The sequence below is a fragment of the Lissotriton vulgaris genome, chromosome 1_2 (assembly GCF_964263255.1).
Source record: "Lissotriton vulgaris chromosome 1_2, aLisVul1.2, whole genome shotgun sequence".
NCBI lineage: Eukaryota > Metazoa > Chordata > Amphibia > Caudata > Salamandridae > Lissotriton > Lissotriton vulgaris.
The window spans coordinates 185204976-185232187 of record NC_141686.1 but is presented as its reverse complement, the minus strand read 5'-3'; the positions used below and the strand labels follow the sequence as shown (position 1 = coordinate 185232187).

Here is a 27212-nt window from a genome sequence, read left to right as displayed (position 1 = left end):
GGGCCTTTTGAGGCTCAAGGAGGGAGCCGAATGTCCACCTCCAAGGAAAAAATACTTCGACCCCTGGGGACCCCATTCAAGGTCTGGGGTAATGGGACCAAACGCCCCCAAAAATGTAATATTGTTCCCTGCATCCCACTCCCACCACGGAAAATTTTAAAAAGAAGCACAGGTGACGTGTTTCTTTTTTTTTAAATGCTGTGGATTCATGCATCCTCTACAAATTGACAGCAATCAAATAATCAAAATGTTTCAGGCCCATTCTGTGCCCCACTGGCACGCCACGACCTGGCCTCCGGGGCTTATGCTATTACTAACCTGCCCCCTTATGTTTCAGTTTACCTGTTCTATGACTCAAAACAAATCCCAAGTCATTAGATCGCTGCCTCCACGCCACCACTTGCTGAATGAGTTGGTGACAGCCAATCAAATCTCACTTTGATATCAGTCGGCTTTGTGGATACTCTGCGATGTAAAATAATCAATCAATCAATCATCGCATTTATATAGCGCACTACTCACCCAGAGGGTCTCAAGGCGCTGGGGGAGGGGGGTCCGCTACTGCTCGAACAGCCAGGTCTTGAGTTGCTTCCTGAAGGCGAGGTGGTCCTGGGTCAGGCGGAGGTGGGTGGGGAGGGAGTTCCATGTCTTGGCGGCGAGGTACATTTACATTTTTAACATACACTTCTCCAAAACTACTGAACGGATGTACACCAAAAAACAAAACACACTTTTTCTGGACCAAGTGTTTTTGTCAAATCAGGTGTAAATCAGCTCAGAAGTCTGGAAAGTAGCAGTGTGTACATTTCCTGCAGTAAAGTGAACAGGGACCCCTTTTTCTCAGCCCTTGCTTGACTGACCCTGTATATTTCATGCTGTGGAGGATCCGAGGACCCGAGAGAATCTCACCTGAGATTTGTTTGGCTGCCAATACAACAACAATTATGTGGATTGCAGCCATCCTAGGACTTGTAAAAAAACTTGAAGGTTATATTTAGGTGACGATTTGAGTGGAAATGTAACATTTTAAACTCTTGTAACTTTAACTCATGCCCGTTGAGTAACTATAACTTGCCCCTCCTCATAAATTAGTTATTACCCCACATGATAAATCACTCATAACATCTTCTATGACAGCATTAATCATATCACTGCGCATCATTGATGTGAAAACTGTGCATGGCGGGGGTGCGAGGAATGTGGAACCTAGTGTCTCCAGAGGGTACTGAGGGTATCCTGCCACCATTAATACTGGAGTCACTTGCTGAGCTCTTATGTCCAGCTGTCTGCAACTTAGCTCAAGGGCCATTCTCCTCTCCTTCATGGCTAGCCTCTTTCCCCCAGATACTTTCGGACTCTGCCTTTTCTCTATCCAAGGCTCTCTCAGCCTTAGCTTTATTTTGTCTAGCCTCCATGGCCAGTTTCTTCTCCTCTATATCTTAAGCTGGGTTATCTGCAGCCTAAACTCCCTCTCTGCCTTCCTGTCTAACAACTTCTCTGAGGGCAAGCGTGTACAGACACGGTGCCTTTATCTCTGGGAGGAAGTTCCTAGGTAGTGACTGAGTCATCTTTCTATGCTAGGTGCTACATTTCAGGACCTTTGCCCAGGTCTTACATTTGCTCTTCTACCTCATATTTATCATCCTCTACTTTAGCGAGTGATGAGTGGACTTCCACCCAAGCACTCAGCTCCTTTTGTATCTCCAACCTTCTGTTGGTGCTCTTGGCTGGAAGACCCTCTCCCGCTAGAACTCATTGACTTCAGCCTTGGTGTGTGCATCCAGGTAGGCAAGGTGAAAATCTATTCTGACAGGTGTGATTCTAGGCAAAACGTCAGGTAGAGTAAGGGTAAATTTGGAAAAACTATAGGGCTAATAAAGAAAAATGTAAACAAACTCCAGTAGCATGCCACAAAGAAGTCAGTACTTGGAGGAGAAGTGTAAAGTATTTATACAGGCCTTCATACGGGAATATCACACCAATTACTGAAAAATATATCAACATTTTATAAATAATTCAAACCAAAACAAAAAAAATCTAGTCACTAGAGCCAGATGTATGCAATTTTAGAGGTTTTGGTCAAATTAGCACCAAACAGTACAAAGCGCCAAATGTGGATGGCCTTGCATGAGGATGTGTCAAACAGCAGACACTAAACTTGTTACCTGTTCCTTTTCGAAAATGATCTCTTATTAAATGTAACTAGTATCTTATGGAAAAGAAAGGCCTTGCAGCAATGAATTATTTGTTTTAAAAGTTTTTCATTACCAGGACATGTATATGTCCTGCTTTTTAAATACCTTGCACACTGCCTTATGGGCTGTTTAGGACCTACCCTAGGGGTGTCTTATATGTATAAAAAAAAGGAAGGTTTAGTCCTGCAAAAGGTTTATTTTATCAGATTGAAATGGAAATGGCAGGTTGAAATTGCATACACAAGCTGAAATTGAAAAATGAAGACATGTTTAAAGGGATAAACAAGATAGTGTAAAAGCTTGTGGTGCAGGCCCACTAGTAACACGTGATTTACAGGCCCTGATAAATGACTTTCCACTTTACTAGGGGCTTACAAATAAATTAAATGTGCCAATTGGGTGTAAGACAATTTTGCCATGTTTAATGAGAATTTAATAAAGGACAGAGGTCCCTAGACAAGGAGCAGTCATACAAAAGTAAATATAGACTAAATAGAAACTATATTCATTGTCCAGCTGGACAGTATTTAATTTTTGATAAAATGATGATCACAAGAAATGAGGTGTAATACAAGCACGACACCAGCCGATGTCAAACTAACACGCTCAAGGAAGGAACAAACAAGGAAGTAAAGACAGGTGAAAATGGTCTGTGTATCATAAATCATAGCAGACAATATGTAATACAAACTATTGCTTCTAGTCATTCACAGTGAACTAAGCATATAGTGTGCAAGGGTCGACGACGTTTCGAACTCTAACATTATACAGAGTTCATCTTCAGGACAAACTGTTATTGCCTTAGAAAATATCAAATGATACAATAATTACAAAACAGGCCACACTGTGGGAATCATGTAAGTAGCATGATCAAGACGGAGGAAGGGGTGGGAGAAAGAAATATAGGAAAAAAGTTCAATCTTGTCTTTTAGAAAGTTCACAAACAAATTAAAACATGCCATTTACACAACCAAAATGTTTGTTTGACAAACCACGTGCGAGGCCCCTTGATAAAGGTGATTGAGAGGATAGCCTTGACGCGAGGAAACAGGGAGGCAAATCGTAATATGATCTATGTAAATACCAAGTGCACAGGGGGTCGTATTAATGAAAAGTAATTAAGCAAGGACGAACAGTGAAGGTGCAGAAATGCCCGATAGTTCCTAGGTTGGTGAATTGGTGACGGAAAGTGCCGTGAATCAGTGCCGGAAAGTGCTGTGAATCAAAGACAATGACGGGGGATTGGTGCCGGAGGGTGTCAATAATGATCAAAGAAGAGCCCCATAGAACCTAGGCTAGTGAAATGGCGTGAATCAAAGACAATGGCAGAGGAATAGTACCAGAGGGTGTCGGATAGCCGGACAATACTAATTAGTGAAGGGAGGTACATGTGTGGCTGTCAAAAAAGTATGCGGCGGCAGTACTTGAGAGACGAACAACAGACCCAGGGTTCTGTAATAGGGAAAAGAATCTGATGTAAACCGTGCTTAAAGGGGACGTGGGTGGAGGTGAGGATATTAACTCACTTACCAGTGGCAATCTAATGGCTGACAAAAGTAGAAGATACTTGAGCGTCAGGCAACTGACCAATGGTTCTACAAAGGGAAGCATAATTCATGATATAAACCAGTATCTGTGCGTGAGAGGAGGAAAACGTGAGTAAAGGGAATTATCTCGCTTACCAGTTGCGAGCACGCGGACTTGACCAAATGGAATGGATACAGTCCTAAGGGCAAAGTAGGCGAAAATAAATGAATTATCAAGTTCGCCCTAGTGGGGTGGAAAAGCGGAAAGTCATGCTAAAACTTACAGAGATAGCCGGCAAAGCGGATCCTCAGTGGGGTCCACGATGTCGTGTAGAATTTCACGATGGGGAAAGGTAGAGTACGAACCAGGAAGTAAGCCCAGCACATATCACATGGACATTCTAGCCCAATCACCAACCGCGTGAAAACGGGCAGCCATGTTGGAACAGTAATGTTATCTGAACCAGTGTCGGCCATCTTAAAGTGGTGTTATAGAGGTATGGGAATAAAACATGCAAATTACGAGAGCACAGGCATGCTGGGGTGCAAAAGTGCATACAGTGTCAGAGAGAGCACAATACAGCATCACATATAACCATCAGCAATTTAGTGCCAATATATATCCATTACAGAGGCAGTATTTGTGGTTGCAGAGTGATATACCACAGGAAAGCATAAGGATTAACAATACATGGTTACAATAAAGCAGTCCAGTCCTCAGCGCGATTCAATCCATTTTGGATACTATGATTCCTAAGTATCCAGTGCACTTCTTCCTTATTGAGTAGATGTTGCAGATTGGCTGCTCGGGCAGGTACCTTAACTGTAGCGATGATAGTCCATTTAAAATCAAGTTCAGTGTGCCGAGTTCCATGAAGTGCTCCACCAATGGGGCATTAGGTGTTTGGCAGCGTATTCTGCTTCTATGCTGACACATCCGTATTCTTAATTCAACAAAATGGGTTGCTGTACTGTACCTAAAAGGAGGGGAAAGTTAGGTAAAGCTGACGTGACCGAAGGTATGAGTAGTACACCTTTGGGCATCCATTTTGTTGGATGTATTTGCCTCACAAACCCAAAAGGGTGTCATGCTTCATCATTGGCGGTTGCTCCTCGTCGAGGGGGCGGTGCAATCTCCGACGGGCTCACCTCGAGGAGGGGCTCTTTAGCGGAGATCTTTTTTATCCAACTGGCCTATGTTGAAGTGCGGGTGTGTGGGTAGGAAAGCAGGTAGACTAGGTGTGGTGATTAAAATGCAGCAGGGGGTGCCGGAAACAACTTTATTCTGGAGGTCCCCCTACTACAATTAAAAGACTGTGAACAAGGGGCTCGCTAGGTGTCACCACGTTGGGTAGAGTGACCCTAGAGAAGCCTTGAAAAACAAATGGTCAACATGTTTCTCGCACTTAGGTTAATCACCTGCGATTCATCAGGACCTTGTAGGGGTAAAAAATAATAAAAGAACTCAACAACATGCTAGTGTCATGTATGTGATGTAGGTGTATATTACCTTGGTGGAAAGTCCTATGCCTAAAGGTCAAGGTCTAAGAGCCACATGAGTGCTCGGCGGGTCAGTTCAACGGGGTTAAGCCTTCAGGTATAGCTTAATCAGCCCGTGACCGCGTGGATGCACCTACCCATCTCCGCCGAGTTCGTATTCTTGCCTTTTGTGTAGTTCGCCCTATGTAGATCTTACCACATGGACAAAAAATAGCGTAAATAACATTAGAGCTATTACAATTGGAGAAATGCCTACGTATCAACTTAATGTCTACAAAGACAATTCTTTACCTACAATTGTTGTGTCACACATGGAACAGTTGCCACACTTAGCATGGCCAGTCAAGCGAGGAAGTCCCCACTCCCCAGAGGTCATATAATGTCACATTAGGGTCAGGGATGGGCAGGGCTGCCCGCACTAAATGATCCTTTAAATTTTTGGATCTTTTAAAAGCAAAAAGTGGTTTCTCCAAATCGAGAGGACCAGCGTTGACAACGTGCCAATGCCTTTTGATGCTTTTGGTGATAGAATTTGAAGCAGGGGAGAATGTCGTAACACAAACCAATTGGTTCTGAATTTTTTTGGGATTAGGTTCAAGGAGGGCTTCCCCAGGGCAATACCAGGCCCTCTTTAGTGAGCTACAGATCAATTTGCGAGGGTAACCACGTGAGTCTAATTTGGCGCTCAAAGTTTGTGCCTCTCGAAAATAATCTTCCTTCATATAGCAATTCCTGCGAAGTCGCAAGAACTGCGAATAGGGGAGAGAGTCCCGAAGGGCTCGTGGGTGATGGCTTTGGTAACTCAACAAGGTATTCCGCTCAGTAGGTTTTCTATATAGCCCCGTGATGAGTTGACCCTCAAAGTGCTGGATATTAAGGTCCAAAATATGGAATTGTGAATGGCTAGTAGACAGTGTGAATGTAAGACCACCACAATTGCAGTTAAGCCAATGAAGGAATTGAGGAAGAAGATTGTCAGAGTCTTGCCAAATCAAAAAAATATCATCGATGTAACGCTTCCACAGGGCAATGCCACTATGGAAGGGATTAGCAGGTACCAGAATGCGGCCGCATTCGAGGTAGTCCACTGGACTAAACTGCATCGGCCAGCCGTGTAAATGAGGACATCGACCCTGTCTGCCACGGATCCAAACTCCATCTGGGACCGCCGGCTCCCCTTGACGATTTGCCTACCTGGCAGCCTTCGTGTTCAACTGTCTCCCACCGTGGACGACCGCATAAATTACTGACGAACTAAAACTCGGAAACCCCGTTTCGCATTAGGATGGAAATCTTCCGAACAAGAATTTACAGAGTATATTCATGATGTCACCACAGCTGGTATAGCAAAGCTCCGATAAGCACGCCACCCTTAATTAGAAGGCACATCATTGTTTTCACCAGGCATAGTAATTTTGTAAAGTCCTGATGATGATCCCACTTTATCTTTGAACGTCGTCCTTTTATAGTAGTTATACAGTACAACCAATGTGTACCAATTGCTGTATATACTACTCTGGCAAAACACTTGTAATGCTGATTTTAAAGTGTCCAGGTTGCTCTTTTTCTCCCTTGCCTGCAATTTCTCCTTTCTCATAACTACCCCTAATTCTTCACCTTTTCTGTTCTGCGGTAAAGCACAGGATTGTGCTCTCTATTTCTTGTAATGTTGCTTATGCACTAAACATTTTTACTATTGTTATAAAATAAATTCCATGTCCGGCTGGACTTGGATAAATACATAAGCGGCTCAGCACGGCTTGTCTTATTATCATTATGCTATATTTGTAAACTGCTTTGGACCACTGTCCTTTTGAAATTGGCCTAAACCCTTGGTCCACAGCCAATTATAGGGTCCCCTTTGTTTTCGCCACCACTGGTAGTGTTGGCGTCTAGTATGTCATTCGCCGCGAGGGTATGGCCAGCGCTGTGGTGACATGTCCCTGCCTCGCCCAGCCGTGTTGTTTGATTAGGTGCTGGCGGCGGCGGGCCCCATCTTAGGTGTGGCTGGGGGCTGCGCTCTAGTCGCGCCGGACTCCCACCCTCCTCACACCCTATATAATGTGTCACACGGCCAGACGGCGCAGCGGGCGCGCCGGATGCGCGCCGAAGCCGCGCCAAAGCCAAGCCCGTCTGCGCCCGTCCGCGACCGGACACGGCCCAGGGCCACACCCCCTGTCCCTGATGGCAGAATTACCTGGAGCAGGAGCGACTTAGTACGTTTCACCTCGTATACCTGTACCCCGGGCCTCTATAGTATAAGGGTTGGGGAGATCGAAGGATGCAAACACTGCCAATTCCATTTTAGTACTACGCTTGCTGACTCCAGAGCTAGCGCCTCCTTGTTGTCCTGCGGCCTGATCAATGCCAGATCGCTTAGCTGCCATAAACACGATATATATGACCTTCTCATTGATAAACATCCCGATCTGCTGTTCATCACTGAAACTTGGCTAGAGGCCAATTCTGATCCTGATGTTGTCCAGGCCTTACCAGACGAATATCAAATGGTGCGCCTGGACAGACCTCTAGGCAGAGGAGGGGGAATTGCGATCGCCTTTAAACAGCAATGGGTCTGTAAACTTGATCGAGTCAATTTGGCAGGTTGCGAGGCAGGCGTCTTTAGCATAAACATTGATGGGAGCACGACGATCAAGGGTCTGCTAGTCTACCGCCCTCCAGGACCAATGTCCAGATTCAAAGGCAACCTTTTAGAGTGTGTTACTGAGTCAGCGATCAGGAGGGATAAGTTCCTACTGTTAGGAGACTTTAACACACACCTTGACGACCCCTCTGATAAAGGAGCGGTGGAGTTCCGGGATGAACTTCACACCTTACAGCTGGAACTAAAAGGGCTGCTTCCTACACACAATCGTGGGCACTTGCTTGACCCAATATTTGCTAACTGGGAGGATGTCTCAGTTGATCCCCCAGTGCCCCTGCCTTGGACAGACCATTTCTTGGTCCCATTTGCCATCTTCCTGCCTAAATATAAAGCCTACGCCCTCACCCCACTCAATTATCCTCGGCGCAGGTGGGCAAGATTTTCCCTGCAAAAGTTTAATACGGCCCTTACTGCGGAAGGTCCCCCAGGAGGCAATGATGTGAACACAGCGAATAGGTTGCTCAATGACCGTATTACTGCTGCTCTGGACTGCACAGCCCCGCTGGGACGTCCTACCAAAGGGGCTCAGAGACAAAGAACGGCTCCCTGGTTTGGCGAGGCGTTGCGCTGCGCCAAAAGGGACTGCAAACGTGCAGAAAGGCAGTGGAGAGTGGCATACGACGACCAGATGAAAGAAGTCTATCTTGCGAAGAGACGCGCCTATCACAATAAGATCAGGATAGAGAAGACCACATACTATGCTGACAGAATCCACGAGGCAGAGAACTCGTCTAGGGAACTGTTCAGCATATATAAAACTCTGGCTACCCCAAAATCCTCTACTTTAGAGGAAGATCACTCAGTAGCAGCATGCAATCGCATTGCGAACTACTTTGGAGATAAAGTGTCCAAGATTTACTCTGCTTTTCCCCACATACCTCCTGTAGCGGAAATGTCAGCAGACTTATTGAGTGATGAAGCCGATCAAAATCTGCTACTTAATTTCACCACCCCTACACCGGTGGATTTAGTAAAAATTTGCAGATCTGTTAAATCTGGCTCCCCTCGGGATCCCGCCTCCCCAAAAAGGTTGGGAGACAGTCTGGAAACACTAGAACCCTATATTAGACACTTGTTAGATATCTCTTTTTTATCCAGCTCCATACCAGAGGACTGGAAACAGGCTGTGGTACTCCCCCTACGTAAGAAGCCCAACATTAGCTTTGAGAAGTTAGATAATCTTCGCCCCATCTCCTTGCTGCCCTACTTTTCTAAGGTAGCGGAGAAGGTGGTAAACAAGCAGCTAATGAAATTTGTGGAAGACAGCAACCTCCTTCACCCTACGCAATTCGGGTTCCGGCCGCATCACTCTACGGAGTCTGCCCTCCTCAGGGCGACCGAAACCCTCAGGCAAGGCGCTGATGAGGGACAAACCATGGCCTTAATCCTCCTGGACCTCAGTGTGGCGTTCGACACTGTAGCACACTCCATCTTGCTACAGTGTCTGAGCAAAGGTGGGGTGAGAGGGGCAGCACTGAAATGGATTTACTCATTTCTTGCTGGCCGAGGCTTCCAAGTAAGGCAGGGCGACCATTACTCGGAGCGCATTTCACTGGATCAAGGGGTGCCGCAGGGCTCGTCCCTGAGCCCAACTCTTTTTAATCTTTATGTTGCCCCGATCGCTTCCTTGGTAGAAAGCTACGGCCTCCAAATGGTGTCATATGCCGACGACACGCAGTTGGTCATCTCCCTATCACGCGCGCCCGGTCCCTCGGCGGACATCTTCAGAGCTTGCATGCAAGACCTCGTGGCCTGGATGTCCGCCAATTGCCTCAAGCTCAACGGAGGCAAGACCGAGGTACTGGTGGTGGGGGGAGGCCAATTGGCGTGGACGTCGGCGTGGTGGCCGTCGTGCTTGGGTCCAGCACCCACCCCTTGCCAGAAAGCAAAGAACTTGGGCATTTGGTTTGATTCTGACCTTACCTTTGGTCCCCAGATCAATCAGGTGGTTGGATCCTGTTTTGGGACCCTCAAAAGTCTCAGGAAGGTATTAAAATTCTTACCTATCAGAGCCCGCCAAACCCTGGTGCATGCACTAGTCACGTCTAAGATGGATTACGGCAATCTCCTCTACTTGGGTACTCTGGAGAAGAATTTGAGTCGTCTTCAGGTTCTCCAGAATGCCGCGGCCAGACTAGTGCTTAGACTACCCAGAAGAGCAGGCTCCACAGCGGCCCTCTGGTCTCTGCACTGGCTCCCGATCCGTAGCAGGGTGGAATTCAAAGCCCTGTGCACGTGCCACCGGATTATCAATGGGAGAGCTCCGCTCCCTTTGAAAGGATTGCTGACACCCTATGAGCCGTCTCGCTCTCTGAGATCTTCCGGCTCAGGACTCCTGGCAATTCCTAAGGTGTCCAGAGCCCGGATGGGTGGAAGATCTTTTAGGCACCTCGCAGCATCCAGATGGAACAAGTTACCTATGGCGCTGCGATTAGAACCTTCAGAAACAATCTTTAGAGCCAAGTTGAAGACTGCTTTATTCACACAGTAGTTTTTCTGTATTTGTAAGTTCTGGCAGGTATTAGCTCCTTAGCGCGGGGACACGCCGCTGTGCGTCACCAAGCGCTCTATAAAACCCCCTAAATAGAAAATAGAAATAAATGTAATGCGACATTAGATGACCTCTGGGGACTTCCTCGCTTGACTGGTCATGCTAAGTGTCGCAACTAGTTTCTCAAAGGTGAATAGCTCGCCAGAGACCATACTACTGGATGGAGAAAAGGTGGAGGGTAGTCTGAAGGGAGTATTGGATACTAGTGTGGGTTTAGGATTAGGTTTAGGAGTAATCATATAATTATTGCTAATTCCACAGCAGAGAGTAATACCAAAATGTAAATTACTCTAATTGCCACGGTGTAATCAAAATTCTGCCTAAGCCTTCCCCTTTGTGCAACTGCCTCTGCGGGCCCTGGGGGCTACTCTTGCAGGAAATGGTGTGTATTTGCCTCAGACTAGACCTGCATGACTTTGCAAGTCCTCATAGATATGGAGTAAGACAAAGCAGCGCAAGTCACTGCCTTGCCCCACTCTGTGTCAAGGAGGCAATGTATGAGTGTTGCAGTGGGTTTTCCCATGAAACACCCATGGATTTTGATGCTGCCCCTGATTTATGTAATTACGTTAACCTGGGACAGAGCCAAAACATTAGGCCTCCCCAGAGCAGACGTAATAAGGAGAAATATTTTTCTTTTCCTCTTTTCTTTTCTCTTTCCATTTGTGCTGCTTTCTGCAAGATTTATCGGTGCTGCATAGGAAAATACACTGCTACGCCTATGGAATGTCTACTTGATGCAGAGTAAGGCAAGGCAGCAACGTGTGCTGCTTTGACTTACTCCATATCAATAAGGCCATGCAAAGTCTCACAGAGGGTCTTTGCATCACCTCATAGATATTATTGAGAGGTTTGTGCTGTCAGAGCGTAAAACAGAGTGTCCCCCTGGAGATGTAAGCCTTCCATAAATAAGCTCCTTGATATCTAGCCCAACAATGGCAAATATGACTGTATTCAGAAACGTGTGACCAATAGAGCAAATTATTTTGAAGGCAATTCCTCTTTCTCAGCCCCTCAAACACTCAGAAATACTTGAAACTTTTTCAGTGAATGATTAGTCACAGCTATGGTGACAACATGCCTTTTTGTTTTCTACAAACTGTGAATGTAAACCCTTGGCTGCAGGGTTGAGGCACAATGCACACACCAGCTCTAAGTGATTGATGACTTTCACTCTTTGCGTTGTAATAGAGTTGAATTTGGGCTGAGGTATACTCATAAAGGGCAAGGTAGTACAAATCGAATACAGGGAGAGGTTTAACACTATACTACTGGTGGTTGGGGCAACATAATTAAAGAGTCATATCGTTGTTAATTAATGTCTTTTTGTCTTTTTCAGACTGTGTGGCACTGATTAAGTCCTCTGAAACGTATATGAATCTTGGTGTCAATGCCTTAAACATGAACATGAAAACAAGCATCCAACCGAGATAAGGAGGATATATTAACTATCATCTTCAAAAAAGTGTGATTTGTATGATTAATTTACAAAGTGAAAATTGCCTAATAAAAGTGATCTGACACTAAAATATGATCACTTATAAACATAATAAAAATGCTATCCCTGAAATTGTTGTGTTTATTTGGAAATATAGGGACACTTTCTCTAGAAGCATGAATAACCATTTGAATATACATCTCTGCCTACTAAAATGGTTTGTTAGTAAACTGAAGCACTGTGAATTTGAATTTGACCTTTCAAACACATAAAATTTTAAATACTGTCTTTATTGATCATAGAATAAAAATTTACTTTTGATACACTACTGACTAATTTAATACCCTCACCACTTGTTAGTTTATGTTTGCACAACACGTCCTGAACTCACTATCCCGCTCCGCAGTAGATCTGGCGTTGTAGCACACCAAAGAGCCACTCTGTCTCTTTGGTGGAGCCCGATGATGAAGCATGTCATCACTAGGTGGTGAGTGAGGGCTTTCTTTAACGTCCCAGTGAGGTCATCCTGTACCTTAAGTTTGTTGCTCCCTACTGTGGTCAAGCCTACTCCTTAAGACACTCTTTTTTTGTTTATTGCTAAATACATTCTAGACAAAATAAAGGTGATAAAATATACTATTCAAGACAGAACATTAGATTTAATGATTACACCGGAAAATAGAAATCCCTTTTCTCTCACACCTACTCCCCTCACCAGTCAAGACCATCTCATGGAACTAATGCCTAAAGTTAAATCTGGATCCCGAAAGATGGATGCCCCCGCGGATCCAAATATTCTTTTTTCCAGCAATTGCTCTATCCCTTCTGAAGAGGCTGTGATAATCCCACTCTGTAAAAATGTAGGTGAAGACCCTATGTCATTGAAAAACTACAGACCAATGCTCCTTCCTAGGGGATTCTAAATTTCTTGATCCAAGCAAAGCAGGATCCCGCCCTATTCACTCAACTGAATCAGTCATTCTATCTGTGATAGATGACATGAGAGAACAAGCAGATGGAGGCAGTACTCATGCACTGATACTGCTAGATCTCTCCACGGTCATTGATATGGTAGATCATGCAATTTTGTTTGAAGTAATCGAGGCCTCAGGCATACAAGGGGTCACCCTAGATTGGATGAAATTGTTTCCTAAAGATAACGCATAGTCTTTTTGCCTCTCCCCTTTGCTAGCCTCACATCTTTTCAATCTTTATATTTGTGCACTGGTACATAACCCCTGGATAAAGAAGGCAAACATCTATTAATACCCTGATGATATACAGCTAATCTTTACCATTGACAATATGTCAGAATCAAAGGAAGCTTTACAAGACATCATGCTATATATCAGAGCCTGAATGAATGATAATCAACTAAAACGTAACTCTCATAAGGCAAAGATCATTGATATCTATTACAAGCTCAACCGGTGGGCATCCAAATTGATGAAAATATATACATTAAATCAGATAAGAGTATTAACGTCATCATACTTCCTTCAACTTAAGAAAATCATCCCTGGTCCAGTTCTATCAAGAATTGATTATGCAAATGCCCTTTACCTGGGACTTCCAATAAGCCTCAACCACAGACTTCACATGGTAAAAAAAAATGCAGTTCGTCTGGTCTTTTAACAACCAAGGCACTGTCACATCAAACCACTGATGAAGAAACCACATTGGGTTCTGGTGGCTTAATGGACTATCTTTAAAATAGGCTTAATTATCTCAAAATTTCTCTATTAAAAAAATCCTGACTTTTATATCCTGAAGAATTCAGAGATGTATCCTGAGGGCAGTCTCAGATCAGCCCACTTGCACCTTTTAATGGTTCCAAAATTAAAGCTGAAAACGTTCAAATGAGCAAGATTCTCAGTGATCGGTCTCCATATGTGGAACTCAATAGCAATTGAAATTAGACTAGAAGCAAAGTATATAACCTTCAGGAAGCGGTTGAAAACCAGGCTGTTCTTACTGCTTACTGTTAATAACCTGAGCAGATATTGCCTTCTTTACCTTAATGTTAAGCATGGGTGATAAGTTGGGCACCCAGCAGGTTGCCCATATAAAGCAGTTTTCTTATTGTTTCATACCTTTTAAATGCATTTACCGTTCCAGTAAGTGACACAGACTCCTTTCCCCAATAGAAATACCAGGAAGGTCAGGGTCCTTTTACATTCTACCAAAAGATCAATCTGGATGTATGAGCACAGCAAAAAAAACAAGGTTTCTAATTAAAGCTTTATGCAAACTGGTTGGATGAGAGAAAACTGCCATTCACCAAATGTTCAAGAATTTAAGACCTTAAAGATGGAGGCAGAGTCAGATGTTAAGTCCCCAAGCTCTGCACCAGCCCATCTTATATCCTCCACCAATCCTTGCCAATGTGCTTTCTACTACATTGAAATTGTATGTGTAAGGGCCCCACCACTGCAGAAAACCTGCCCAAGCACTATGGTCCCGGACCTTTGCCAGTTATGGCTGCAAGACTGGTAGGCCAACAAAGGAAACAGAGCCCAAAGGCCTATCTGCATGGCTGGCCTACCGGTTACAAGGGCCTTTGAGGCAGACAGTCATCGATCCTGGTTCCCCCCTCCGTTTTTTAATGTGTTTGCACAAAAGTGAAATTGGTGTTAAAAAGCAAATGTTTTGCGACCTCATTCCAATTGTAAAACATTCATTCATAGCCTTGCAATTCTGTATTAGGGAGGGATGCCCTTAACACGCCCCTTCCTACTACCATCTGGCAAAACCCAAATTGTGATTCGGTAACAAGTTCCAGAGTCGCAATTTGAACTTTGTACATCCTAAAATACATTTTTCCCTTTTGCAAACTGGCTAATTTGCAGCGAAAGGAAAATAGTTTTGTACAAGTGGCCCTAGGTCTTCTGTGAGGTTACACGTAAGTGACATTAGCAATGGGAAACAACACTTACAACGCAACTTTTACAGCGCACTACCTTTACAACAAATCTTTTACAACGCAAACATCCATTACAACACATACCATTACAACGCAACCATTACAACACATGTCACTACAACGCATACCACTACAATACATGTCATTACAACGCAGTCATTACAACGCAGTCATTACAACGCATACCATTACAACGCATACCTACACTATCCAACACTTACCCTAATGTTGCACGCCCTGGAGTTAGAATAGTAATTTTTACCCCTACACTATCCAAAACTTACCCTACTGTTGCACCCCCTGGAGTTAGAATAGTAATTTTTACCCCTACACTATCCAACACTTACCCTACTGCTGCACCCCCTGGAGTTAGAATAGTAATTTTTACCCCTACACTATCCAATACTTACCATACATGCAATGTATGTAAATGTAGTATGCGTTGTAGTGGAATGCGTTGTAATGGATGTTGCAGTGTAAAAAATGCGTGGTAAAGGTATGCATTGTAAAAGTATGCATTGTAACGACATACATCCATTAGCAATGTCTACCATCTGCAGGTTCTGTGGTGCTTGACTAGTTGTGACATCAGTACCAGGAGCAGAATTCCCTACTGCCTGGGACAGGGTTTCGGCCAATATCACTGAGCCTATAAGAATATGGGTGCATTTCTAATGAAATTCAATGTTTAGCATGTCAAGCCAACATATACTAGCAAAGTCTACATGTAAAAACCAAGCAATTGACATGACAAAGCATATCTAATGATTGTGTACAATTAGAGTACAACCTGGAACACACTTCCTTTTAGCATATTTGCATACCGGTTTGTGCAAGTGGTTGTGGTTGACCTGGCCCTTGACACCGATCTCCTGCAGGTGCATAGACCTCTGCCCCAATGGGAGGATTCACTTTGCTGCATGTTGAAATTAAATACACACAAATACAATTGATGATTATGTACATATATAAACATAGCTATGTAGTGAAATATACAATATATCTAAGATTTAAACACAAACAAGGTAAAGTTCATGAGCCAGTTATAATTCACATTCAAATCACAGGTAGAGAATTGACAATTGTTACTCTGATTGAAAATTTAACTTTGGTTCTGGGGCATGTAGTGTGATAGAGAAAATGAATCACTCTGTTGGGGTACAGAACTAAAGTCCACAGCCGTTGCTCCTCCAGACTCCGCTTTCTGCGCCCGGAGGTGCTTATGTTTGGCCGCAAGGTCCCCCTGCATGGGACTCTCGAACCGCTGCGTTGTGGCACTGAACTACAGCCCCCAAGAGATGTTGTGCCACGTGACGCTGCTTCTTGTGCCCAGAGGTGCTTATCTACGGCCGTGAGGCCCTGCTGCGCAAAGCATGCCCGGGCAAAGCCCGGGCCAAGGGTGTGCCCGTGGTTGCCAGGAAAAGCCAGGGCCGGGCCACTTCCCTTTGTTTTGTGGACCGTGGAGACATCCATGAGATGTTCACATTTTTCAGTACTGGCTTTTAAATCCATCCTATGAAGTCTGACTGTGTGACCTGGGCACCTAATTTTCCTTTCATGTATAAGCGCAGCAGCCACACGACACTCGCAGTGCCTTGTGACAGTGTCACTGTTAGATTGGCCCTTTTTGCAGGTTAATACTAGAACTTTTTGCCTTTCTCCTGGTATTTTTTCTGACTTGGTGTTGAAAGTTTTAGGACTCTGTTATGTTATGTTATTTTATATTTGATTTGTACAGCGCACGGCTACTCGAAAGTGTCCCGGTGCTTGCTCCAGAAAGTAGACTGCACACCAATCTGTAGCTAAAAGAGCACCTTTTTAGTTTTTTCTTAAAAAGCAATGGATCCTGGGTTCCCCAAAGTGCCAAAGGCAGCTTGTTCGAGGCCAGGCCGGCTTTTCGAACGAAGGAACTCCCACCGAGCCTTTGGCAATTAAACCTGGGGTTTGTATCAATAACTGGTTGGACGAGCACAGGTGTCTCCTGGGTTTATAAAAAGCAAATATCTTCTGAAGATAAATGGGGCCTAAACCATAAAGGGCCACCATAAAGGGCCCAATGCGCAATGGACAGCATTTTGACTTTTAGCCGAGATTCAACTGGGAGACATTGCAAGTTACGCAGGTGGGTGCGAACACTAAATCTTGATGGTACGCTCATAAGCAGTGTGGCTACCAAATTTTGGACTACTTGCAATTTCTTTGCACAATAGCCTGGACAACCAACCAAAAGAGCGTTGGCATAGTCCAATCAAGACACAATCAGAGCACAGACCTTGGTTTCCTTGGCAATTCCAGGCAGAAGGGGAAGAAACATCCTCAAGATTTTCAAAGTGCCAAAGCAGGTCCCTGCCAGTTTCTTCACTTGTGTCGAAAAGTTCAGATTTTCATCGAACCAGACGCCGAGATTTTTTGCGGTACCATTTCCCACAGTGGGCCGAGGGAAGTCAGGAGGCCACAACTTTTTTCTGAAGTCCATACAGGAGCACCTTAGATTTTCCTTCGTTACACTTCAGCTGTGCATTTGCCAGCCAGTGAAACACAGAGGACAAACAGTGCTGCGCAGCCACAACAGAATCCTCCCCCTTCTTCCAGGAAAACAAAAGTTGCATATCATCCACGTAGGCCATCACTTTAGCCCCTAAGGATTAACCCTGCGGCATGCCAGTTGCCACCTGCATAGGCATAGAGGCACACAGAGAGAGCCAGACCTGCAGCGACCTGCCTTCCAAGAAGGACCTGATCCAGTGCAGCGTGGATCCAGAAATACCAATTTCCAGTAGACGATCAAGGAGCAGAAAATGGGGCACAGTGTTGAATGCCGCCGGGAGATCTAGCATAACCAGAGCTGCTCTCCTGCTGGCATCCAAACACTCCTGGATCACCTCCGTCACCTCAACAATGCTGACTCCTTACTGTACTCTACATAGTTGGTTAGATGAGACATGACCACCTTCTCGCAATCTTTAGCCAAACTTGGCAGGAGCAAGATAGGATGATAGTTCTCAGGTAGCAGAGGGTCATTTGATGGCTTTTTGAGGAGGGGAAGAATCAATGCCTGCTTCCATGACAGTGGAACTCAAGCCTCGCGAGCGACTTGTTGACCATTAGATTTACCTCTAGATTGATAGTATCTGTCACTTCGGACAGAAGCCTAGCCGCATATTGGTCATTAGATGTAGGGCTAGATCTTTTTAATGTCTATTCCCAAGGCTCTAAGGCTGGTTATAATTCACCCACTTTCCAAGCTTTAGAAAATGGTATAGAGGTGAGGGAGCACCTGACACCATTAATAATAGCAGGAGACTTTAATGTCACCTATGAACCCCTTGATACAGAGTATATAACAGACAGTGAAAACATGGACAAGTTCTGGCCCGTCCCCCCTCTAGAGTTACCACCTATTTGAAAATGGACATGTACAGCGTTACATCTTCATGCCCTAACTCTCGAGCATGGGCTTAGGGTAGCAAACGGTCCAACCAAGTTAGATAAGATGGGGGAATACATATAATAGGGCACTAAATATCGACTGTATCAACTATATTCTAATAGATGTCAGACTGTGGCCTGGAGTGATGGAAATAGTAGTCGGAACGACCACCAATATTGACCACAGGCCCCTTGAGCTTATCACGACATCGCTTTGGGCCAAAAACCCTAATTTTTCAAGAAAGCCCTGACAACAAGGGAGGTTTGTCCATCTCACAATAATAGGCGACTCAAATGTGCCCGAGTAGCTACCAATATATTGAAATTTGAAGATATGAAGTCCAACCTCCTAAATAGTACTCGTGAGTTATACTGCCTGCTCGAGCAGTAGGATGGGCTCACTAAAATCACGGCTTGCCACACACATCAGTTAGCGTCCTATTTTAGTATGCCCCAACGGCTTCAGGGCAAGCCTAAATCCACCGCTCCTCCTGGTTCAATGAAGAGTGTAGGAACTTAGGATCAAAACTGGCTATTGCAATTAAAGCAAATAATCTTGTGGAATTAAGAGAAGCAAAGAGAACTTACAGGGCAGCCATGGTTAAAGCCAAAAGGCAATGGGAAGAGAGCAGATGGCTTCAGATTAGCGATGCTTGGCAGAGGAAAGACTCGCAACAGTTTTGGCTTCTAGTTGCGGGGGAAATGCGGAAAGACCAAGGCCACCTACTAATTTTGCCATCTCCACCTGACACGAAAACTTCACAACAGTATATACCTGATCAGGGGATCCAGCTACTGAAGCTCTTTTCACTAATCATACTAGTACCAAGACGCTCAGGCTGTTTTCACAAGCAGAAATCATACTAAACATAAACTCAGTTGTTTGGAATAAAGCCCGGCACATGACGGAATCCCTGGCAATGTCTTCTTAAATGACATCGGCACCTTGTCTGAATACATCTGGGCGCTGTCCAATGAAACATCCTCGTGGAAGGGCGATTGCTAACTTCTATGAAACTACAGGCCTATTAGTCTGATCGATGGTGCTTAAACGTTTTTTTTCTGTGCTTCCATTATGACCTCCTGATTACGACCTGGATGGAGGAGAACAATATCCTATCATTCTTCCAAGAAGGGTTTAGATGGAAAATCAGCACCATTGATCAAGTATTTTGTTTTACTCTACTTGCCTGGAAAACTGTGACCATTGAACGGGGAAGTTTCTATATTGCATTTACTAGCAGCCTGTCCCGACGTTGTCCGGGGCAGAAATAGAATGTGTGGCGCATCACTTACAATCCGCTCCCGTGAGGTTATCAGCATTAGGTAAGTATCACCAAATGTAAGATTATTTTGGAGCGTTATTTATCATTGAGCTTACACGTCGTTATGTACCTGTTTATTGAAGTTGGTGCTTGAGCCCCTGCCTAAGCACCGGAGCAGTATGCAAAGCTTTGTGATGCCTGCTGTAAGGCTGAGTGGCTTGAACCCCCACGTGAACACCGTGGCAATGCCGCGGCCGTGAAGCCTTGCCCATTGGTCTTTGGCCAGGCCCCTCTGACAACGTCCAGGAGGCACGCCCCGTTAATGCGGCGCCCATTCAGGTTTTGCCACACACCTCTGACAACGGCCCGGCCCACAACGGAGTAAGCTGCACCAAATACACTCGAAAAAATCAAAAGAAAAAATGCAGGGATCACACCAAATACAGTTTAAAATCAGGTCACAAGGCCAGAGCATAGTACTTTAAAAAAGTGTGCCAGGCCAGTGGTCGACGAGGCATTGAAGATTGTGTGAATCAAAGCACCAAAATGCAGGGGCAGGTCTGGGTTTAATGAGGTGTTCGCCTCAGTACGAGTATTCGCAACATGAAGTATGAATGCCTCACATGCAGATGTAAGGGGGACATCCTTCTGGAACAAAAGAGCTCATCTTGTTGAACTTTGCTTTCAAGGTCGGAATAGAAGGCCAGATGGAAATATTGAGCCTCCCATGAGGAAGAGGAAACAAGACATTGTTACAGCAAACCACACGCTGGGAAACTTGAACAATACCGGCAAGCATACCACAACAATCTTCATTATTTAATAATAAATGACTACCGTTTGCAAGCCATGTGAAAACACCTCAAGCACCTACAGGTGAACGGGAGGTTCCAAACTTCTTGAAGATAAGCACTACCTAAAAGTTCAAATCTACCTATGGCATAGACTCAAATTGAACCAGGGGAAAAGGTAGAGTTATTAACCCATGGATGAGCCAAACTGCAGAATTTGATTTGGCCACTGAAAATGGTAACAGCTCCAGTTTTTCAATATGCAACAGTGAAAACGTGGCATCCTTCATTGACATAAATTGTTGTTTAACAGTCAAAAATAAATGGCAAGAATAACAAACTTATGTTCATGTAATCCCATGGCACTTTGCCATTTTTCAACATCTGAAGAATCCAAGCAAACTGCATAACAGAACGTAATTGATTCTGCCCATGGTACAGTACTGTAACATCTTCTTGCACAATATCAACAACAGATAAAACAATATTGTCCAATGTGTAAATGTGGGAGGAAAGGGTGTTAATTCTATTATCTACAACGGCAAGCACTTTTTATAAATTGGCCTGATCTATACCCTAGAAGCAGCTTCAATCTGAGACAGTGTCCAAACCTCGTGTAAGCAGCATATATCCATCTTTTTGATCTGCCTGCAGCAGGACCTTTAACAAAATCATTTACATCAACAGTGTCAGTCACCTTGGACAAATGTAGCTAACGGACGCTAAGGTTGAGTCTCTGAGCCAACTCTGACATAATTTGCCTACAGAATAGGTTGTGACTGAACGTTGAGTCTGAAAACGGGGATCTACGCTGGAGAAGTGTGGCTCAGGGGTTAGAGGCGGCAGACCCAGAAGCTGAGATCGGCCCTGGACCAGGGTTCAATTCCCCGCCTCGGCGGGTCTTGGGCTCAAAAATTCCACGGACTTGATAATTCTCGCTCCGGTGCCTTCCAAACTCACGGGTTCACACTCTGCGACTCTGGGCAATAGCTTGCTTAATCTCCACAATGGCCCCTCGCGGCGGGATGCCTGGCTTTCACCTTGTGGATACCCTGTCGGGGTTATCTCACAGGGAAATACCAGGACGGGTTCCCTAAGCAAGCGCCGGGAAACCCTTTGTGGGTAGCTGTGCGCTATATAAGCTCAAATACATTTACATTTATACATTTACACATTTACGCTAACCTCTGTATAACTAGGGGCCAGACCCAGAAAACGGTGCTGGCAGGAATCTGCACTTTTTTTGCCATAGCAACCAGCCTTCGGATTAATGCTGGAGACATTAAAAGAGGAATTTTTCAACAGGGCTTTTAAATCACTTAGGGAAGTACTGGTGTAATTATTCCAAGGTGGAAATTTACCCAAATCAGGAAAAGAGGGAGCATTCAATTTCTTAGAAGTAGCCAATCCAAAGCATGTGGTTTGTGAAATAGCAGCATTCAGAAACAACATATGGTTTCGGATGAGACATGCATGATGCAAAGCCTCAGTGTCTTGCACTTGCCAACTTTTTGAACCCCAAACAGATTTAAGATCAATTGTATTTTTCCAAAATTCACTGGTGCGTGACAATGTTCCCACTGGGTGTAGTTAACCACAGTTCTAAATGAATTTGTTTTATGCAGAAAGTGAATACCAACTTGCTGGTTACAGTACAAATCACCGTAGTTTGCAGACTCTTAATATAAATCTCCAGCATCAAAGGTAGCATAATATTTCAAATCAGAAAACAAAGCCTCTACGGCCTGGACGTCCCAATCATCAGAGCGAATATTTTGTTTAACCACATCCCCAATAGAAACAGGGAGTACATTGGGAACATTAATAACCTCTGTGGGACCATATATCTGGAACTTTACAGCATCCCATACAATCCCATCTAAAATGGGCCAAGCAGTTATATTCACATATGTATGGTCCCTCTTCATTTTGTGCGAAGAGGGGTGGGGGGCCAAAGTTCCATCAATTAGTCTAATCGAAGTTCTTTTTTTGAACGTAGTGTCCATTATTAAAACCAAAAAAATACACCACAAATCCGATGGACATGAATAAAAAAAATGCAAAAAGCAACAGCCAAATGTAAGTCCAAGGGAGAATCAAAATATGTTGTTTAAACCAGGAAGCAAAAATCGAAACGTTTGAAGGGGCCTTAGATGTTGTAGTGCCAGTGTTAAATGAAAAACGGGATTGATTAGGCACACGGGTCTCCCATTCAGGCATAGACAAGTCAGTGGTGTAAGTATATTCAGTATCATTAAGAGGATCACCAGCAGATGAATTCAATAAAGGATTCGTAACTGTATTCATTTCAATGACAACATCAGGGCCGATGACAGGATCCAGAACCAAAACAGAGTGTTGACCCATTGCTGGGCACAAAATGGTAGAAGTCATGCTATGACGAATCATCCACCCTGTGAAGTTTGACATTGTCAATGGAGATGTACCTGTTCCCCTTTTGCCCAAGAAGAGGAGGTAAAATGACTGTTCTTGTACCCTGCAGGCCAAGCACGGCAACTGGAGCTCGATAGGAAGGTTTGAATTCTTTCTTCTTATCGACCGGACCAGTTCTGCAACTTGGGGTAGCCAGCCGACTACTGGAATCTGCAATGCAGCATCAGTTGTGAAGGGCAAGTGTTCCTTTGCAAGACTGTCTCTGGTCTTTTGTAGGTTCTGCAAAACATCAGAATGTTCATCTATGTCAAAGGATGCGGCTACCGCCGCCATTTCTAGACCATAAAGGTCCGGGACAAACATGTTGATGCCAAAGAGCATTTTGTATGGGGTCCACCCACCCAGAGACCTTCTAGGGAGATTATTTAGTGCACGTTGTACACTATTGAGGTGGTTAAGCCAGTCTCTGCCAGTACCTAATACCTTCGCTGTCAAGGATTTCTTTAGGTCACGGTTCATCCGCTCCAAAACAATATTACCATCCGGCCGGTATGGAGACGAAAATTTGACCTCCAATGAAGCCATGGCATCCTTGTACACCTTAGAGGCGAACGCTGGACCTTGGTTCGAATGGAAGGTACCACACTCAAAAATTCCCACAAAGACACGAAAATCCCTTATGACAGTCCTGGAATCAGCACTTCTTTGAGGCCATACCACACAAAGAGCGTGCAAGAGTCAACTGTTACTAAGATTTACTTATACGCAGTATCAGATGAGAAAGGACTGCAGTGATCTAAATGAACACATGCAAGTCCATGTTCACACCAGAACATGGGATTCTATGGGAATTCACAAGGGCATATTATCAAGTGCATTATCGCCACTTCAGCAGCAGTTTCCTTCCGCTAAAGCGACAATAATTTTAAAGCCATTTCTTGATAATATGCCCCTTCCTTTCTTTATCGCCTCCAAGTCATATGATTGTAACTTCTTCTCTTCCTGTTTAGCTGCTAAAACAAAGACATTATTTTGCCTAAAAAATGTTTCTCCACCAGCAAATCAAAACGTGAGAAAGAACAGCTCCCACAGTTCACATGGAACTCAGAACATTAATCCTAAAGTGAGAGTTGTCACAGGTTTGTATTGCTGGCCTACAGCTTTAGCTAACTTAAGAACATAACATTTAAACATTACAAGATTCAATACTACATTTCATCTCAACTAGCACATTTACCAGGTTATAGAAAGTATTATTAATAAGCCCATTTAGTACATGAGTAATGTCAAACTTCACAACACGTCTTCTCCAGGTTAGCGTTTTCTGCTAGTTACATTCATTTTCTACATTAACTCTGCATACTACTTTTCAATTTCTGTTATATGTCGCTTAGATACGTTAACACGGTTCACAATTCTAACACTCATACTTACATAAAACACGATTATTTGGAGTGCACTATACTAGTGATTCTGATGCACACACAAATCGGCAGAATGAAATATGAAATCTCCACTCTTTCCCCAGAACCATCACTACTTGCTGTGAGAGTCAAAACGTTTGCAAAAGCTGTCTCTACACTGTGATAGAAAATGACAATCAAAAGGGAACCGTCTCAAACCTACAAACAATTCAATGACTTTAGACAATGGACCACATCCCCTATTTGGAAAAAGAGTATGCAGTAGACCCAAACAAAAACCTTCCTCCCAATTTCAATAGAATTGTTCTAGAGCTCATCTGAGAGCAGGACTGATATCTTTGTGGGTGCCAATCTCTCACAGATGAGGTGACATTATATGTGTAACTTTCTGAAAAATCTTTGGGCCTGCCAAAGGCCTAGAGCCTGACTACGGAAAAATGAAGTTTGACCAGGAGGAGTAGTTCATCTGTGTTTCTGGCATGTGGAAACTTAAAAGAAGTAAATCAAAGTGCTACACGGAGCTATGTTTGGGCTGAGTTGTGAGAAATTGGTTCATATGGTGAGCTTTATGAGAAAATTAAATAAGCCTCCAATTTGCCTGAAAAACTCAAACTGTTGCTGCCAGATGAACAGTGCATCTTGCAAGTAGACATAATCGTCACAGATGATGAAGATATTTCCCCAGCTGCATCGGCCGAAAACGAGTATTTATCAGTAAGGGCTGTTGTGCTTATCACCTCAGCAGTCTTAGTGAGAAGCAAGACTGATGCCTGTCATTCTATTACCCTGAAGAACATTCCACAGTGCTTGGCATTAGGTTTTCAAGTACTTGTGTGTTTTTTGTTTTGATAAACTTCTACATAAGATACATATATTTTTTCAGCCCATTCAGAGTTATAAATTAGTGTAAACCAAGCATTAAAATATGATTCCAGCTTGGAAATATAATACAAAATGTGGAGATATTGTCATTGAAGAACCGGGATAACCCACTTACTGGGTCTCGGCAGCGGGGGAACCGTCCAATTCTTCCCATACCTTCCATAATTAGTAAAAGGAGACACAGGAGCCTTCGTCTGCAGGAGGAACCGAGATCTAATTTAATAGCCCAGGCTATGGAACAGAGTCCCAAGCTAGTCAGACACAAAACCACTTCACTCTGTAGCTTATAAGCCTTTTATACATTTTTCATCCCAGTTTTTTGGCTGTCAGACTATTGTTTAATCAGGGCAGTATTTACAGTTTATAACCAGATCCAGACGATGTTTGTAGTTAGTGACCTGGTCAAGGCTTGGTACACAGATCATTGTCCACTCGGCTTTGATCAAGGCTCAGTCTTTCAGGTCATTGTTCAATTGCCTTGATCAAAGCCTGGTCTTTCAAGTCATTGTTTATTCACCCTGATTAGAGTCCAATAGTCAGACCATTGTCTAGATAACCTGATCATGGTGTCACGGATGTTTACCAGGTGGGAGCAGGAGATGGAAAACAAGCTTGTTTACACTGGGCCTGGGTGTCTCATGGCTTTCTGTTGAACTGCAAAGAACAGGGGGGTTGGGTGTGCAACAGTTCCTGGGCAGAAATGCAGGCTGCAAGATGTTTTTTTTCGTATCAGTTTAGATTTTCCTCAGGCATCAGCAAAAATGCCCAGGTGGGTCATGTGGAAGTGTTTGACACGAGATGGCAATGAAAAAACAATGGAGTCTCGGTACAAATGATGCTGATCAGAAAAAAAACTTAATTTTCAGATTCATCAATATTGTTTGCACTTCTTAAATAGGTAAAGATAATCCCTCAATGCCGTCCAAGGTAACATTAAAACAACAGTTGATGGACATAATGCAGAACAATGTCTAGGCCTAAATCCATCGTTTTTTGCTCACCATGCCATTCCAGTTTAAACCCAGCCATATGCAAATCAGTCTTGGCCCTGTGCCCCATGGGAACAGTCCAGCCCGAACGGCCAAGCAAGTTCCTCCCTGGACTGGAAACAAGCCTCCTAGGACCGGTTTTGGGTTTTCAGCCCAGTTCAACCAGGATAGCTTGATTTCGGTGGCATGCATAGCACAGGACTCACTTCTGAGCATACCAGTCCCACTCGCGGTGACAAATGCAAAAACAACAGTTGATGGACAGAATGCAGAACAATGTCATACATTCACCCAAGTACAGAGATCTGGGCTTACATCCATCGTTTTTTTACTCACCATGCCATTCCAGTTTGTACCCAGCCATATGCAAATCACTCTTGACCCTGTGCCCCATGGGAACAGTACAGGCCGAATTGCCAAGCTAGCTCCTCCCTGGACTGGAAACTAGCATCCTAGGACTGGTTTGGGGCTTTCAGCCCTCATCATCCAGAGTAGCTTGATTCCAGTGGCATGGAGAGCACAGGACTCACGTCTGAGCATACCCGTCCCACTCGGGGTGACAAATGTAAAAACAACAGTTGATGGACAGAATGCACAACAATGTCATATATTCACCCCAGTACAGAGATCTGGGCCTAAATCCATCGTATTTTGCTCACAATGCCATTCCAGTTTTTACCCAGCCATATGCAAATCAGTCTTGACCCTGTGCTCCATAGGAACAGTCCAGCCTGAACTGCCAAGCCAGGTCCTCCCTGGACTGTAAATAAGCCTCCTAGGACCGTTTTCGGGCTTTCAGCCTTCATCAGCCAGAATAGCTTGATTCCAGTGGCATGGAGAGCACAGGTCTCATGTCTGAGCATACCCGGCCCACTTGGGGTGACAAATGCAAAAACAACAGTTGATGGACAGAATGCAGACCAATGTCATACATTCACCCCAATACAGAGACTTGGGCCTGATTCCATAGTTTTTTTGCTCACCATGCCATTCCAGCTGGAACCTAGCCATATGCAAATCAGTCTTAACCATGTGCCCCATGGGAACAGTCCAGCACAAACTGCCAAGATAGGTCCTCCCTGGACTGGAATCAAACATCCTAGGACCGGTTTTGGGCTTTCAGGTCAGTTGACTAGGGATTAGTGTTTGATTTGCTCAAACGCTCTGTCCATCATCCCCTTTGGTGTCGCTTTGTTCGCCCTAAGTTGGCAGAGTATGCCCAGACGTGGGTGCCTTGCTC

At 44.3% G+C, this 27212-nt stretch overlaps 1 protein-coding gene across 1 annotated transcript in view; it reads left to right on the top strand.

Moving 5' to 3' along the window:
• The window catches only part of LOC147734860 (galactose-specific lectin nattectin-like), a 67524-nt gene extending 55681 nt beyond the window's left edge, over positions 1-11843 (top strand). Inside the window, exon 6 of the mRNA XM_086952514.1 lies at positions 11777-11843. Coding sequence (XP_086808640.1) covers positions 11777-11795 — 19 coding nt within the window. The 3' untranslated portion in view covers positions 11796-11843. The remainder of the gene's footprint in view (positions 1-11776) is intronic.
• Positions 11844-27212: the final 15369 nt, after the last annotated feature.